We start from the raw sequence: 17,591 nt of genomic DNA, 5'->3' as shown, positions 1-17,591 counted from the left end.
CTATCGGAGCGATGACCAAGTTCTCCACACCTGAAGCAGACTTCATATCTCTTTTTGAACAACTAGCAGGGCATGAGCATGCCTTCAATCCTGACAAACCTTGGAACGTCAGCTTCCAGAAAGGTGATAATAGAAGAAGGAGAAGAAGAAGAAGTTTATTCACATCACATTACATGATGCAGGAAGCCTGCAGAAAAAGCTGCCAGAAGCCAGCTTGACAGGGCCGCAGGCCCCCTTTCATTGGTAGTTTGCGGAATGTCGTAAAAAAAAAGTTTATACACAGCATATTTTATCACATGTAAAGAAAAAAAAAGTGAAAATACAACATATACAACAAATACAACAAATACAAAATACAACAAATACAACATATATAGTGGAAGTATTTCCCATCCGACGCACTCCAGCGACGTCTGGATTCTTCGGATCCCTTCTCAGTGCTTTCAGCAACTGTTCTTCCGTGAATCTCTCAGAGATCCCGTGAACTACCCCTCGCCCGCAATCCTCCGGTGCGATCATATTGGCCACAACTTCATGCTCGTTGTCGTTGAGTTTAAAGCAACGGATTGCAGCCACCTTTACGCCTCGGTTAAAGTCCGAGGAATGAAAGAGCATCGTACCTTGCTTTCCGTTCACACACCATGAGTCCTGCTCCGACCAGCCGAGTCCGGCAGCCTTGGCGAAGGCTTGACTGATCAGCGGGCCCGACGTGCGTTTAATCACGCCCAGACCTTCACGAGGCCTAGGAATCACCTTGATGCCTTCATCCGGGAATCTCGGAAGATTCATAGCGATCGATTGTTCAGCCGCTTTCCTCCGGACCGCGTTGGTAGGGCCTAAAACGGCCCCACCTGCAATTTTGTCTCCGGCTTCCCCGCGTCCGACACGGCTCGTCTCCATCTTGGCGTTCTCCTTGGAACCTTCGAGAAGCTTCCGTTGGTGTTTCGCTTCAACCTTTCGTTGGAGCACTTTGACCCAGCTGCTGTCATAATGTTCCGGATCCAGGTCCGTACCTTCGACGGTCACCTCCATCGACAAGGTGGGTCCACAGAATCGGCGGTTGACCGGCGGCGCAAGGGCCTCCGGGCCGGCGTCTCCGGCCGAAGATGGGCTAGGCCTAACGGACGCCTAGCGCGTCCCAGGCGGTCCGCACAAAATCGATAGCGACAGACAAACGGTTACACTCACAGTAACAAATTTGGTATCCAAGTGGTCCTGACGTGTTCCCATGCACAAGGTATCATTGAATCCAACATCCGATAAACGTTTCTGGCACAACGAGACAGAATTTCCGGAGCCGACGTGAATCACATCCGCGCTCCTCGGCCCCAGGTTGCCAACCAGATACGAGTAACAGGTATTGCGTAATTTCTTTTCCTTGAAAAATAATTGAAAATTTGTTTTATAGAAAGGATATGGCGCAGTGATTGTCTCTGATATCTCGGTGGGCACCCCAACAGCACTGTAATGGAAGGGATAAAGGAGGAAGTGAAAGAATAAAAGTAGAAAGAGGTGCCGCAGTGGAGGTCTCCTTCGGTTGGACCCCCTGTCACACGTCCGAATCCGGTCGCGGCGGTGGCTGAGTGGTTATGGCGCTTGGCTGCTGGCCCGAAAGACGCGGGTTCGATCCCGGTCGCGGCGGTCGAATTTCGATGGAGGCGAAATTCTAGAGGCCCGTGTACTGTGCGATGTCAGTGCACGTTAAAGAACCCCAGGTGGTCGAAATTTCTGGAGCCCCTTCACTACGGCGTCCCTCATAGCCTGAGTCGCTTTGGGACGTTAAAACCCTCATAAACCAAACCAAACACGTCCGAATCCCTTTCACAAACCTCAAAAAGCATGTAATTGAAGTTGCATATATCACTGGTCCGAACCTCGGTCGCAAGCTAGCCTCTATATTGACTAAACCATATATATGCAAGCTATGTGCAAAGAATACTATGACACCAGAATGCTGTACGATGAACGGTTGATCAAATTTTGGTGAATGTATTCGGGACTACTGCCACCGCATTGAGGTCAAACAGTGATGACGTTTGAAGGGATTTTTGTCTGCACCTGTTCTCTCCCAGTTTAAGCACGCGGCAGCGAGCGTGGCTCGGATTGAGCCAGTAGGCAGTCCCGTGCACTTTCCTTTTCTTTCTTCCTATCATGAACAGCAACAGCAGTCTGCACCTGCGATATCTGTTGCTCAAACCAGCGTCGTCGCTTCGGCGGACGCGGTTTCGCCCCCGCCTCTTCTGTCTGCTCGTGTAGTGATTTAGACTGACCTCAAACGTGACGCCATCACTTTGGTGTGACGTCATCACCCTGAGACGTGACTTTGTCACGGATCTCCCCGGAGAACACTCGGACCGAAAGAATGGACTAGGCGACGGGTGTACCCACACAAACGCACATTTAATACACCCTACGTGGCACACACACTATAACACAAAACTAACAAAACTAACACAAAGCACAAAGACTATAAATACACACAACCCGGGCACACTGCTACTAGCGTCTACTACTAGTGTTCTACTATTAGCGGTCGGCGTTCGTGCTCACGGTTGGTTCGGTGTGGCTGCGGCGTTGTATGGATCCAGTAAACGGCGTCGAAGCGGCGTTCGCCGTGCTTGGGCTGGCGTCGCTGGCGGCGTTCGACGTGCTCGGGCTGGCGTCGCTGGCTGCGTCGTACAAGCTCCAGCTCCAAGCACCCGTGGAGGTGAAGCCGGTGTTGTTGGCTCTGGTGGCGGCGTCGCTGGTTGCGTCGTATAAGCTCCAGGTCCAAGCGCCCGTGGAGATGATGCCAGTGTTGTTGGCGATGGGGGCACCACCCGGATGGGTTGCAACCGCGCTGGAGACATTCCTGGCCGTAGCAGGTGGTAGCGTCCTCCGTTGACTCCCCGGAACGGGCTCAGGCACGGCAGGAAGTCCACGATGCGATGTCGTAGAACGCGAGCTCACCGGAGCAGTAGCCGGCGTCGCTCTCTTCCAGCCGATGTGACCCTGACCTGCCGGAGCCTCCGCTTCTCTGCTGTTCCCCCCAGTGCCTCGCTCTCACTCGCCCTTTTATAGCCTCGGTGTTAGTCCACATAAAATTGTCGTCGTCTTCTCTTCTCCACCAATCATCTCTCTCCACGTGACCGTATGCTTCACCAATCATCTGTCTCCACATCAACGAATGCTTCTTCCTCTTCTTTATTCTTCGATTAATTCGCGTCGTCTTCTTCACACCTTTTTCCTTTAAAATTTAATTTAGGCAGAAGCGGCACCGACGAGCGAGCAACATCTCAAGCCACATCTTCATTGTGATCTTGCAGATACAGAGCTGCCTTGACTGTTCGGGCACATGCGCATCGCTGGTGATCAAGAACGACGCCTATCACCCTGGAAGCTGCCTTCCTACGCCGCTAAGACCAACACCCAGCGCTGACATCGACGGAAGGCTACAAATACAGCGAGACTGGACTGGCCGATCGCATTGGCAGCAGCGGCACCGACGAGCGAGCAGCATCTCAAGCCACATCTTCATTGTGATCTTGCAGATACAGAGCTGCCTTGACTGTTCGGGCACATGCGCATCGCTGGTGATCAAGAACGACGCCTATCACCCTGGAAGCTGCCTTCCTACGCCGCTAAGACCAACACCCAGCGCTGACATCGACGGAAGGCTACAAATACAGCAAGACTGGACTGGCCGATCGCATTGGCAGCAGCGGCACCGACGAGCGAGCAGCATCTCAAGCCACATCTTCATTGTGATCTTGCTGATACAGAGCTGCCTTGACTGTTCGGGCACATGCGCATCGCTGGTGATCAAGAACGACGCCTATCACCCTGGAAGCTGCCTTCCTACGCCGCTAAGACCAACACCCAGCGCTGACATCGACGGAAGGCTACAAATACAGCAAGACTGGACTGGCCGATCGCATTGGCAGCAGCGGCACCGACGAGCGAGCAGCATCTCAAGCCACATCTTCATTGTGATCTTGCAGGTTAGTGGAAGTCAGGTACACATATCAATGTTTTAAGTATCATTTCAATCGCTGCTGCTGCTGCCAAGGTGTGACGTTTTGTGACAATGCCCCCACATTTGCAGTGCTCTGTGTGTTCTGTAGATTGCACCTCGTCAGATGGCACTATTGACTGCAGTGAATGTGGTCACAGATACCACACTGGGAAATGCGCCGGAATTACCGATGCTACGCTCAAAACAAAGGGAGATGAATACCGTAAAGCCTGGCGCTGCATCTTTTGTAGGCGCTCGAAAGCACGCACGCCGGCTACGCAGGATGCAAAACTCGCCAGTGATGATAGCGCGGATGTGAGGATCTGGATGATGGCAATTAGTGATAAGCTTGACCAACTGCTGCCTCTTAAAGAAACGATTGACGGTATCGAAGACTCATTGCAGCTGTTAAGCGACCAGTACGATGATTTGCTTTCACGCACAGAGCGGAACGAGCGCGAGGTGAAAGAACTAAGGAAGAGTGTAGAAAAGGTCGAAACACAGAATGATGATGTCGCTCAACTGAAAGATGACATTTATGACCTTGAATGGAGGAGCCGCCGCCTCAACCTAGAATTTAATGGCATCCAAGAAACTGATAAAGGAAACCTGTTGGATAAGATAAATGCACTGACTGCCCAAATTAAACTTCCTGCACTCTCAGAGAATGATGTAGTGGCAGTTCACCGTCTGCCAGCAAAAAAAGATAAGATCCCAGGCATAATTTGTCGTTTCGCAAGACAAGCTGACAGGGACGCGTGGTGGCAAAACAGAAAGAAACTGCAAGAAGCAGACGGAAATATCTTCGTGCTAGAAAACCTAACGAAAAGAACCCGTGCACTGTTGTTCGAGGCTAAGAACTGGGCAAAAGTTAAGAAATACAAATATGTGTGGCATAGCAATGGCCGAGTTCTGGTACGAAAGGCTGAAGGACTGAATGCCGAATTGGTAGCGAACGTTGGCAACCTGAAGAAGCTTGCCTAAAGGCGGATGACCCATGAATATGGCGTCCTACGTTTTGCCGCACGACTTCCAGAAACACATAGGGAAACCGTTTTTGCAGTCATTTAAATGCTTTCATCTGAACATAAGATCAATCAAATATAAAAAATTAGGTCTGGATTTACTTCTTGATGAGCTAAATGAGTCACTAGATTGTGTATTGCTAACTGAGACATGGTCAACGGACAGCACCGACGTTTATAAACTTGCTGGGTATAAATCTTGTTACTTAAATCGCTCCTCTGGAAGTGGTGGCGGAATTTGCATTTTGATAAACAAAATGTACGAATATGAACTGCTTGAAAATTTTTCCATCGTTACAGATGATTATGAAATTGTATCTGTTCTTGTTCACAACAATTTGTTGGTAGTTTGTTACCGTCCTCCACATGGAAAGATGGCGCCTTTCTTTGACTACTTAGAAACGCTGTTCTCCTTTGTTGATATTAATCGTTATAGTATTATATTTGGTGGTGATATTAACATAAATATGACGAATGCTTCTTTGCCAACTAACTTTTCTGTTTTGTTGAACACGCATGGTATTAGGAACACTATTGATATGCCGACGAGAGTGACAGAAAGTTCATCCTCATTAATTGATGTGTTCCTTACTAATATTGACGCATGTAGAATCAAAGCGGGTGTACTTACGTCAGATCTCAGTGATCACTTGCCTATATTTTTGTGCGCCAAAAGTCAGTTCAGCAAAAATAAAGCACGACATGCATATTTCGTTCAACATATGGCACACTGCAACCTTTCCAAGTTTTATAGCAAAGTTTCACGCACTTCGTGGGATCAAGTTTTTGGTAGCGAAGATGCGAACGTTGCTTATGACACATTCATGAAAATACTGAAACCAATCTAAGAGGAGAGTTTTCCTTTAGTAGCAAGGAAGAACGGTAGAAAAATCCGAAAACCATGGGTTAACGCAGAACTTTCCGCGAGGATTAGAAAAAAGAATAACTTGTACCACCAATTTGTCAAAAGCAAAAACAAAAAATACTAGTAGAATTTAAAGCTTTCCGTAATCATCTAGATAAAGATATAAAAAAATCCAGACGTGAATATTCAGACAATGTATTTATGCCTGCAGCAGGACAAATGGATGCAGTTTGGCGTAGACTGAACTCGATGCTAAATTACAAGATAGGAACTGAAAAAGTGTGTAAGATAAAAAGACATGATGCTGAGTTAACAGGAGAAACCCTCGCGAACGCAGTCAACCAACATTTTGTTCAAGGTAACACCGCCATTTGCTCCAATGACCTAGCAAACTTTCCGCGTAATGATAACTCGGTGTTTCTGACTCCAGTAAGTGAAACAGAATTTGCAAGCATAATTCTGAATTTAAGAAATAGCAGTGCCAAAGACGTAGATGGAATTCAGGTAAAACCAATCAAACACGTTGCACATTTTCTTGCTCCATGCTTAATGCATGTACTTAATTTATGCTTTCAGCAGGCCATATTTCCGCCCAAAATGCAGGCCGCTCGAGTAAGCGTGCTATATAAGAAAGGTGACAAAAATGATATGGGAAATTATCGGCCTATATCAATTCTCCCGGTCTTTTCCAAAGTTTTTGAAAAAGCTATTTTAAACCGATTGACAGCATTTCAAGAAAAACACAAATTGCTAGCTAGTAGCCAGTTCGGTTTCCGCAAAGGATTTAGCACTGAACTTGCCCTCTTGACGCAGAAAGAACACATTTTAAGCGGTTTGGAGAAACGTAAGCTAGTCTTGGGCCTTTACGTTGACTTCTCGAAAGCATTCGACACTATCAGCCACGCAATATTTATTAGGAAGTTAGAACATTATGGCATTCGCGGAAAGGCCGGTGTTCTTATGGAATCCTACCTTAAACATCGTACCCAAATTGTAGCCATTGGTGATTCTTTATCAGATGCACTTCATGTTTCCCAGGGTGTGCCGCAAGGCAGCATCCTGGGCCCCTTTTTGTTCAATTTGTACGAGAACGATGTTTACGGTATCGCTTAATCCGCTATTTTTGTGAATTATGCGGATGATACAAGCGTGTTTTTCACAGGAGAATCAAGTGATCAGCTAATAGCTGCAGCAAATGTAGCGCTTGCTAAGCTTGATGAATGGACCCAAAAAAATAGCTTGAAGATTAATGCTGATAAAACTAAAGCAGTTTTGTATCATACTAGGAACAAAAACATAGACACACAAAACACAATTACACTACGGTCAACTCCTGTAGAGATTGTGTCTAGTTTTAAAACTCTGGGTGTCATTTTTCAAAACACAATGTCATGGGATGCCCACATAGATTATATTACAAAAAAAAACTATCACAAATAGTAGGCATTGTTTCGCGAAATCGCCATGTATTCCCTCGCCACATTCTGATGCTGATTTATAATGGTCTTTTCTCCCCTAGACTTAATAATTGTCACTTGGTGTGGGCATCGACTACTAAATCTAATATAGACAGAGTGCTCATTCTCCAAAAAAAAGTTTTTAAGAGCTGTCGAAAACGTACCAATGCACTACCACACACATGAATTATTTAAAAAATACAATGTAATTCCAGTAACAAAATCCTATGACTACCGGCTTTGCAAGTTGTTCAAACAAGAAACTAAACGTAACAATTGTACTACTAAGAACATAGCTCAGCTAGAAAAGAATGTAGATTCATACCAGACGCGTCATTTTGAACCATGGAAGGTTAACACAAGTAGAACTACATGCGGTCTACAAATGCTGCAAAACAAGTTACCCCGATTACTAAACAGTTTGCAAGCTAAAAATATCCAACTCGACAATATAACTTTCAAAGCACTGCGCGATCTTTTCAAAACGAAGTAAAACGAGATTTTGTGTCTATAATATTTCCCCATCAATGTATTAAAAATGTGAGCACGTGTTACACTGAAATGTGGTAACAGTATATATGTTTTAGAGTTTTTTCTTGTAATATGTTGTATTTTTCACTTTTTTTTTCTTTACATGTTGTGATAAAATATGCTGTGTATAAACTTTTTTTTACGACATTCCGCAAACTGCCAATGAAAGGGGGCCTGCGGCCCTGTCAAGCTGGCTTCTGGCAACTTTTTCTGCAGGCTTCCTGCATCATGTAATGTGATGTGAATAAACTTCTTCTTCTTCATCTTCTTCTAATATATGTGACAAGGGCCCCCTCTCTCAAGCGTTTTTCCATGAAAAACTGCTCACGTCATCCTCATCTTCAAGCCATCCAGCCAACCGACTACCTTCTGTGACGATTCTGGACACAGCACGCAACACACCGCAGAGGTCCAGCACACACCAAACGCGCACCACGAACACAGCACACCAAACTGCGTGTTCAGAACACTAACACACCACTGCCGCTGTCCGTACAGTCCTTAATAAACATGTTCGTGTACACAACGCACTCCTTTGTATAATCACATAACACCAACAATAGCAACAACAACAACAAGGTAAATCCCAGAGACACATTAACACAGCAACAACATGATATATCCCAGACATCCAGAGCTGACCAGTTAGCTCTCTCTATACAAGTCTAATTTGTGACATATGACCTCAATTTGGCTTGGCCCATCCCAAAACGTCTCCCTCTTGATTTGGAGTAGGGCTTTAATCCTCTGTTTGCATTCAAATTGGGCTTCTTTACCTCATCCCCTCCAGCGTTTTTCTTCCCACTGAACGTGGACACCTCGGCAGCATGACCTGTCTCCTCGGCCACTACCGAACAAGTTGCCCTGGGGGAGTACCGCCGTACGGGACCTCGTTCTTCATATTTCTTCAACATATTAACATGAAAAACCCTCTTTGTTCCATCTATCACTACCTCATAATCCATGTCCTTTTTCTTCCGCCTCACAACGTACGGGCCCTTCCATTGCATCATTAACTTATCATGATCCATGGGTAGCAACACAAGAACCCTGTCGCCCGGATTCAGATTTCTGTTAATGGCTTTCTTTTCATAACATCCCTTGTGGCGTTCACGCGCCTTTTCCAGGCTTTGATGTACAAGCCTGCATGTTTCCTTCAACCTATCCCGCAACTCAAACACGTATGTGTATGTTGTCTTAAGATCTGATGCAATCTCCTTATTAGCCCACATCTCCTTGAGTATTGTAAGTGGACCTCTAACGGTTCCCGCATACAACATCTCAAAGGGCGAGAAACCAAGACTCGTTGGTGGTACTTCGCGGTAAGCGAATAAAAGAGCTGGGAGATATCTATTCCAATTAGTAGGTCTCTCCTGGCACATTTTCTTGATCATGTTTTTGAGGGTGCCGTTGAAACGCTCTACAAGCCCATTACACATGGGATGGTAAGGCGTCGTCAGTAACTGCCTTACTGACAAAAGGCGGTTAACCTCCTTCATTAGTTCCGATGTGAAGTTCGAGCCCCGGTCACTCAAAATTTCCCTCGGGAACCCATAACGTGAAAACATTTCCACAAGACCCTCCGCCACTTGGATACTGTCAATAGTTCTCAGTGGAATAGCATTGCCTTTGGCGGATACTGGAGAGATTGGCCCCACAATGTCAATTGCCATTCGCTGAAACGGTATGTCGATGGATGGCATCTTTCCCAGAAGTACAAGTACAGGACCAACTCTTCCCTTCGGAACTGTGCGCTGGCACACATCGCATCAGCGAACAAAGCGCTTAACGTCACTCAGAACTCATCGGTGATCCTAGACACCGTTTTTTGAACATCCTGGTGTCCGGCCATAATGGCGTCATGTCCTAAGCGTAGCACGGTCTCTCGCATATCTCTCGATAACACCGGCTGTTGGACCCGCCTTCCTGAACTAAATGTGCATTCCCTGTGCAAAAGACCATTTACCAATTGATACTCGAATGACGTCCGACTCTTCTTTCTTTTCACATTTTCCCCGACTCTTTCGAAGCAGGTCTTCAGGCTCGGGTCTTCTTTTTGCCTAATTGCAATTTCGCCCAGTGTTACACTCAAGCACATCGCAACAGGAGTAGAGAGCGGACGCTGCGTTGCTCGGGCTGTCGCTTGAGCTCTTGTCTCCACTGCCGACGAAAAACTGACTCCACCCGTCTGAGCTGTCGCAGGCCTTTCCTCCTTTGGATGTTCTTCACCGTCGAGCATCCTCCACTCGGGATCGGGGTCTTCAACGCTGCTTGCACCCGTAATGTTTCCCAAGATGAGATCGTAGATGGGCTGGTCTACGCATTTTGCCACTACCTGCCCAGTATAATATTGCATGGACACTAGCATCCTGGCTTCAGGAAGGTACCTTACTGTGCTATCTACAATAGTGACGGCCGACGCTTCCCCTGAAGATCCTCGTCCTTCATCAGGCTTCTACGAACCAAGACTATATTAGCTCCGCTGTCTCTAAGTACCAATATAGGACGGTCCCCTATATGCCCAACCACCCCTGGCATTGCTGCTTTCGACTTGGGTGTTCTGAGTCACTCACTGCCTCATTTTCCAGCGACGTTTGCTCTCCTTTCAGCTGTGGAACTTCGGGTGGAGTGACAAGTTCTACCCTTGAGTCGACAACACATACAGCTCGGTCCTGCGTTCTGTATCGGCACTCATCCAGAGTATGACCCCTCCTTTTACAACCTTGACACACAATCTGTGTTTTTTGGGCAGCACTACTAGTTCGACAGTAAGCTGCACGGTGTCCCACCTTGCCGCAGAGAAAACACCTTACTGGCGCCTTAGATGTACTGCCATATGCTCTCGGATTTGCCACACCTGTCTCTAGGGTCTATTGGGTTTCCTCTTTTGCCTTACTCAAATTCCTTAACCCTTGAGCCTCGAGGAATTGGTCAGCAGTGTCGGCGAACTCTTCCAACGAACACAACTTTCTTTCCTTCAGGAATAGCGCCAGCTTTGAGCTGCAACACGCTAAAAATTGCTCTGTGACCAGCTTGCCACGCACACCTTCAAAACTCTTTTCTGTGTTTGACATACCAAGCCACCTATCAAAATAGTTGGTCAGCCTGCAGGAAAACTGCTTAGCGGTTTCAGAATCCTCAGGTTTCGCGGTGCGAAATCTCTCACGAAAACCCTCTGCCGTAAACCTGAATCATTGGAGGAGTGCGTTTTTGACTTTCTCGTAGTCCATGGAATCAGCAGCAGGCATCCTTCCAAACACATTCAGCGCCTCTCCGACTAAACACATGCTTAATGCCGTGGCCCATTCACTGCGCTCCCAGCCTTGCCCAAAGCTATCCGCTCGAATTGTTGCACATATGCATCCAAATCATCTCTCTCGTCATCAAAAGGAGCCAGAAGCTTCCTTGGGCAAACTCTGGTTGGTCTAGGAGATTCCTTACCCGCTAAGGAACGCTGATCATTGTCCGTGAGCTCCTCATATCCTCCTGCGACATGAGCCTGTTTCCACAAAATAAACTCCTTCTCCCGTTCTATCCTTCTTTTCTCCTGTTCTGCCTCGCAAGCTCTTTTCTCTTCTCGCTCTTTTGCTTCACGAGCGTCTGCGCGTGCTTGCGCCCTTTCCTCTCTCTGCCTATCTGCCTGCTCTTTCTGCCTCTTTCCCTCCTCGTCATATAGACGCAACGCCTCTTCTTTGCTTAACCCCAGCTTGAGCGCCAGCTCTAATGTTTTTTCCAAATCCATACTTTCTGCAGTCGAGAGATCGGAAAAATCTGAGACAAAGCAAAAAAGAAGAAGGAAATGTATCCTGGCACAGGCTCGCCACTTATCTTTGTCACGGATCTCCCCGGAGAACACTCGGGCCGAAAGAATGGACTAGGCGACGGGTGTACCCACACAAACACACATTTAATACACGCTACGTGGCACACACACTAGAACACAAAACTAACAAAACTAACACCAAGCACAAAGACTATAAATCCACACGACCCGGGCACACTGCTACTAGCGTCTACTAATAGTGTTCTACTATTAGTGGTTGGCGTTCGTGCTCACGGTTGGTTCGGTGTGGCTGCGGCATTGTATGGATCCAGTAAGCGGCGTCGAGGCGGCGTTCGCCGTGCTTGGGCTGGCGTCGCTGGCGGCGTTCGACGTGCTCGGGCTGGCGTCGCTGGCTGCGTCGTACAAGCTCCAGGTCCAAGCGCCCGTGGAGGTGAAGCCGGTGTTGTTGGCTTTGGTGGCGGCGTCGCTGGCTGCGTCGTATAAGCTCCAGGTCCAAGCACCCATGGAGATGATGCCAGGGTTGTTGGCGATGGGGGCACCACCCGGATGGGTTGCAACAGCGCTGGAGACACCCCTGGCCGTAGCAGGTGGTAGCGTCCTCCTTTGACTCCCCGGAACGGGCTCAGGCACGGCAGGAAGTCCATGATGCGATGTCGTAGAACGCGAGCTCACCGGAGCAGTAGCCGGGGTCGCTCACTTCCAGCCGATGTGACCCTGACCTGCCGGAGCCTCCGCTTCTCTGCTGTTCCCCCCAGTGCCTCGCTCTCACTCGCCCTTTTATAGCCTCGGTGTTAGTCCACATAAGCCTTGTCGTCGTCTTCTTCTCTTCTCCACCAATCATCTCTCTCCACGTCACCGTATGCTTCTTCTTCCTCTTCTTTATTCTTCGGTTAATTCGGGTCGTATTCTTCACACCTTTTTCCTTTAAAATTTAATTTAGGCTCCTTAACTTATGTGACAGACTTTCCTCTCTTCCTGCCCCCTCACCTCTTTCATATAATTTCTCCATTCTGCCTGCGATCCTTTATTTCCGCTGCCCCAGCTCAGGTGCTTCAGTATCAATGGGAGATGCCTGGGTTAGCAAGAACCTTTTCTTTCCTTTTTATTATTTTAATAAAAACCACTTAATAGTACACTTTAAAAGTGGTTTTATCACGTGACCCACTTATTTGGTTCTTAGTCACGCTATTCAATGATGACTTCGTTTCTATTTCGTTATTCTCAACCTTACTAATTATCCCTTTTCTAATTACATTTATTAATTTCTTGTTTCGTTTTACTAAGTAAAGGAATCGCAGCGATGGTCGAGTGGTTGAGCATCCGCCTCGCATGCGGGAGGTGCGGGGTTCGATCTCCAGTGCCGCCGAGTACCCACCGGTGATACAGTGGGTACAGGTTTTCCCCTGGTCTGGTGCTCGGCCAATTTAGGGTGAAATGCTTGAGAAATGGGTCTTTGACCCCTCCTTGAGAAGTCAAAAATACCTTGTGTCATGGTGCTCTTTTCGCCACAGATGCCCTTGCGCCATAAAAACCCATAATCATCTTTGCTAATTAAAGGTGTGATGACTTCATTCTTTATCACGGCATATAACACCATTATTCTATTGCCCGTTATCATTAAATTTTTAAACTCTCATTCATCTTGAGTGGCGTCACCGCGCGGACACTTCTTAACGCAAAAGCGTTAAGGAGCTCGTGTCGCAGAAAAGCCGGTGTCTTCGGCGTCGCCCGTGAGCTAAAAATCCCTCGTCCTCCCCGTGAGCGAAACATCCGTCCTCTACCCGTGAGCGAAAACTTCCCCCTCTCCCCCTGAGAGAGAAATCCCTTCTCTCCCATGAGCGAACAATTCCTCCTCTTTCCGCGAGGGGAAAATCCCTCCTCTCCCCGTGAGCGGAAAATCCCTCCACCTCCCGTGTGCGAAAAATTCATCCTCTCCCCGTGAGCGAAAAATTCCTCCTCTCTAAGTGAGCGGGAAATCTTTCATCCTCCCCGTGAGCGAAAAATCCATCCTCTCCCCGTGAGCGGAAAATCCCTCCTCCTACCCGTGAGCGAAAAATCCCTCCTCCCATGAGCGAAAAGTCCCTACTGCTCCTCCTCGCAGTGTGCGCCACTGCCCCAACAGAATTGAAAAAGGAAATGGCGCATTAACTTCCTCACATATGATCGGGGCGCTGTGAGCGCGCGAAGCGAGTGGACATACAGCGCATCGTCTCCACCAACTTTTGGCTGGAGCCACGGTTCCTCGGCCGGAACCCCGTCAACACAGCCGCGTCTGTGTTCGCGAAGTCGACAGCTACCTGTGAACACCACTCACTCACAGGTGGGGCAACATTTACGCATTTTAGGGCCGATCCTCACTTGCGTTTCGTGGCGACGGCACTAGGCCTAACGCCTACGCCGACGCTCGGCCGTGAGTGAGTCGCCCACCCGTGTCAAGATGGCTGCCCAAAAGTACAACGCGGCTACGACCCGGACGCCATGGCCTGGTCCGAGGTTCCTTCAGCTCCAACGCCTGAGAGTCCGGATTCTGCGCCCATCGAGAACCCCAGGCTCTTCAAACTAGTGGAACGCCGCTCCCGCAAGCGGGACGCCGCCTCCAAGAAAGCGGACGCCACGTCGGCAGGCCGCTCAACACGGCACAGCGCTGCTGCGCGCGCTGCAGCGCTTCACGGAGGGGCCCAGTCTAAGACCGGACCCTCTTGGAAACCAAAGCCACTGCCGCGTCTTCATCCAGAAGACATCGTCATCATCCTGAAGCACCGGGTGACCGTCGCTCTCAGGGATGTCTACCAACATGGCGAGCTGGGAGCAGCGTTCGCGGACTACCTGGGTGCCAAGGCCGCAGCATCCCTCAGCCTGCTCCCCACATGGGAGCAAAACCTGATCGTCGCAGGCACCAGAGAGCCACACGTCGCGGACAAGCTTCTGCGGGATTTTCAACTAACATCACCGAAGGGCCAGCTCTCCATGTACGGCCAGTTGAAACTCACTGGAGACGTGTGCCGCGGCGTCATCACCGTGGCCAAGCACGAGACCAGTGAGTCCCTCCAAAACAAGATCCAGTGGCGTGCTGGAGAGCTTGCCGATATCCGCAAGCTTGGCAAATCCGACGTCGCGTCGCTCACCTTCGTGGGAGAAGTGGTGCCGCGATATGTGCATTACAACTCTGAGGTGACCCTTGTGCGTCCGTACAAGAGAACCATTCCGGCCTGCGTGCGGTGCGGCACTGTGGGCCACCGAGCAGACACCTGCCCCTGCCCGGATGAAAATTGCGGCCTGTGTGGCCAAACGGCGCCGACCGTCGACGGAGTCAAGGCGCAGCATGAATGCAGTCTGTCCTGAGCAGTCTGTGGGCAAGCCCACGCTACTAACTCCCGCGACTGCACGGGAAAATTCCGGCAGCTCAAAGTGCATGGCCCCAAGGCTAAGCGCCCAGAGGTGCCAAAAAACCAGCGACCTGGCAAGCAGCCAAGTGATTCAAAACCAGGTGCCGGTGGCGGAACGCCGCGTGGTGCTCACGGCACCGACCACAAGACATCGTCACCTTCTTCACCGTCGGTGAAACCAGCGCCCGGGAAGAAGACGGCGCCTCCACCGCCCAGCGGCAGAGACACTGGCCACTTCCCGGCCCTCAAGACAATTGGCGCTGCCGACGCCCGGGCATCAGCGCCTCAACACCACAAACAGGTGAGCAGCTGGGCTGAGATCGCCTCCTCTTCCTCCCATCCCTCACCCTCCCCCGTAACCGTCTCCGCACTCGACGCGGAATACAAAAAACAGATAGACGTGCTCCGGGCACAGAATGAGCTTTTGCTCAACAAAATTCAAAATTTAGAATCAAAATTGGCGTCCGCCGCACCGAGCCCGCAGAACTCGGACGCAATGGAGAGCGACGCGGAGATCTCGCCTGCCCTCGTGACAGCCATCTCTGCGATGGAGGAGCGCTTAAGCTCTAAATTGCGATATATGATCGAGACCGCCATGGACCAGATCTTGACAAAGGTCAAATCTGCCGTCCCCGCGGTGGTCTCAAAACACATCTCGGACAACCCCCGCCTCCTCCGTCGGACGGGACCCATTAGGGACGTATCCCGCCCTTCAAAATTCACCCGTCTGATTATTGATTCGGACAATGAGGACAACTGCCCCGCTCCTTCCATCATCACCCCCTTGATGGCGCAAGTAGCTGGCTCTGAGGCAGCCAATCCCTCCTCCTCCCCCCCAAGAATTTTAAATCATGGCGAGACACCTTAATCAAAGGAATTCCGCCATCTCCAATTCGGCCATGTCAACTTCAATAACACAGTGGAACTGTAGAGGCTTTAAGGACCGCACTAAGCGGGCCAATTTCCGCCTCTACCTTGAAAATTTCGAGTCCTTACCAGCCGTGGTTGCCCTCCAAGAGCCAGGCCTGGGCGCCACAATTTCAAATTACACGACGTTCCAACAGGATCCCGCGTCTTGTCTTCTTGTCCACAAAGACTACACAGCAAATCTAGTGGATCTCGACCTCCCACTAGAGTACTCTTATGTAATGGTGACCCTCCTACCAGTCCGCCGCAGGGACCCACCGCATATACTCAACGTGTACTGCTCTCCCAAACTAAAGCGAGTGACTTTTGCGGACCTCTTTAGCCGCGCGCTAAGAGTAGCGGGCCGCGATCCCCTGCTTATTGTGGGCGACTTTAACGCTCCCAGTCAGCAATGGGGGTATCGCAAGGAGGAGTCACGCGGGCGTAAGCTGGCGGAGCTTGCGTCCACGTTGGGCCTCACCCTCCACACGGACCCTGTCCACCCAACCCGGCTAGGAAATTCCGTGACACGGGATACGTGTCCGGACTTAACCTTCACTCGCAATATACAACACGCAGACTGGCTCAACACCGAGGAGACCCTCGGTAGCGACCACTGCATCATTAACACTACACTACGCACACGCCCCCTCAAGCGTCCCAGAACACAAGCCCATATCCCAGATTGGACGAAATTCAGGCAACATTTTAACTCACTTGATAATACACCCATTTCCGCGCAAGGCTACACAGCATGGTCCCAACAGCTGCTGGCACACCTTTCCTCGCATGAAACACACATCCAGCTCTCAGAGGCGGTCACGGACGTGAATAACCACCTTCTACACCTCTGGGAAGCCCGTCGCAGCCTCGTCCGCCGTTGGCGACGCCAGAAACACAACAGAAAGCTTAATGCTCGAATTGCCGAGCTTACCCAGAAAGCGGCAGAGTACGCAGCTCAACTCGCCGACTCCAACTGGGTAGATAGATGCAACACGGCCGCGCGACAAATGTCCAGCCGAAACACTTGGCGTCTCTTTCGAGCCCTACTCGACCCAACCCAAACACGAACCGAAACACAAAAACATTTGCAGCGAGCCATGCACCATTATCCTGGCAACACGACTCAACTGGCACAGAAACTTCGGGACCAGTATCTGTGTACAGCCCAAGACCCCCGTGGATCTGCGTACTCTTATGCAGGCAGAGAGAACACGGAGCTGGATCAACCTTTCCAGCTCCATGATCTGCGGGCGGCTCTCGCCAAAATGAAACGGGGCACTGCGCCAGGACGGGATAAGGTCACCGTCAAGCTTTTGACGAACCTGCCCGACTTGGCATACCAGTCCCTCCTGGAATACGTCAATGCGATTTGGCGCGGGGACACCCCCCTGCCAATCGAATGGAAAACGGCTTTGGTGACTTTTATTCCTAAAGCTGGCAAACCAATTGACACAGATAACCTCCGCCCCATCTCTCTCACCTCATGTGTGGGCAAACTAATGGAGACGATGGTGCGGGATCGGTTATCTACATATCTTGAACACAAACAAGTCTTTGCGAGCACCATGTTCGGATTCCGCCCACACAGATCCGCACAGGATGTCCTCCTGCAACTCAATCGGGAAGTCCTTGACCCCCTC

At 49.7% G+C, this 17,591-nt stretch overlaps 2 protein-coding genes across 2 annotated transcripts in view; one reads left to right on the top strand and one right to left on the bottom strand.

Annotated features, from left to right (window-relative positions):
• The window catches only part of LOC144123050 (uncharacterized), a 222,422-nt gene that overhangs the window by 109,403 nt on the left and 95,428 nt on the right, over positions 1 to 17,591 (bottom strand). The window lies entirely within an intron of this gene.
• On the top strand, positions 4,224 to 4,978 carry LOC144126305 (uncharacterized). The gene has a single exon (XM_077660393.1). The coding sequence runs from the start codon at positions 4,322 to 4,324 to the stop codon at positions 4,976 to 4,978; it is 657 nt and encodes a 218-aa protein (XP_077516519.1). The 5' UTR covers positions 4,224 to 4,321.

This window comes from Amblyomma americanum, chromosome 3, assembly GCF_052857255.1.
Source record: "Amblyomma americanum isolate KBUSLIRL-KWMA chromosome 3, ASM5285725v1, whole genome shotgun sequence".
Lineage (NCBI taxonomy): Eukaryota > Metazoa > Arthropoda > Arachnida > Ixodida > Ixodidae > Amblyomma > Amblyomma americanum.
Note: the sequence above shows the minus strand (reverse complement) of the source record. Positions and strands in the feature narration are given on the sequence as shown.

Excerpts from the sequence above, each read along its gene's own strand:
- LOC144126305 (XM_077660393.1), top strand. The coding sequence starts at position 4,322 with ATGATGGCAATTAGTGATAAGCTTGACCAACTGCTGCCTCTTAAAGAA.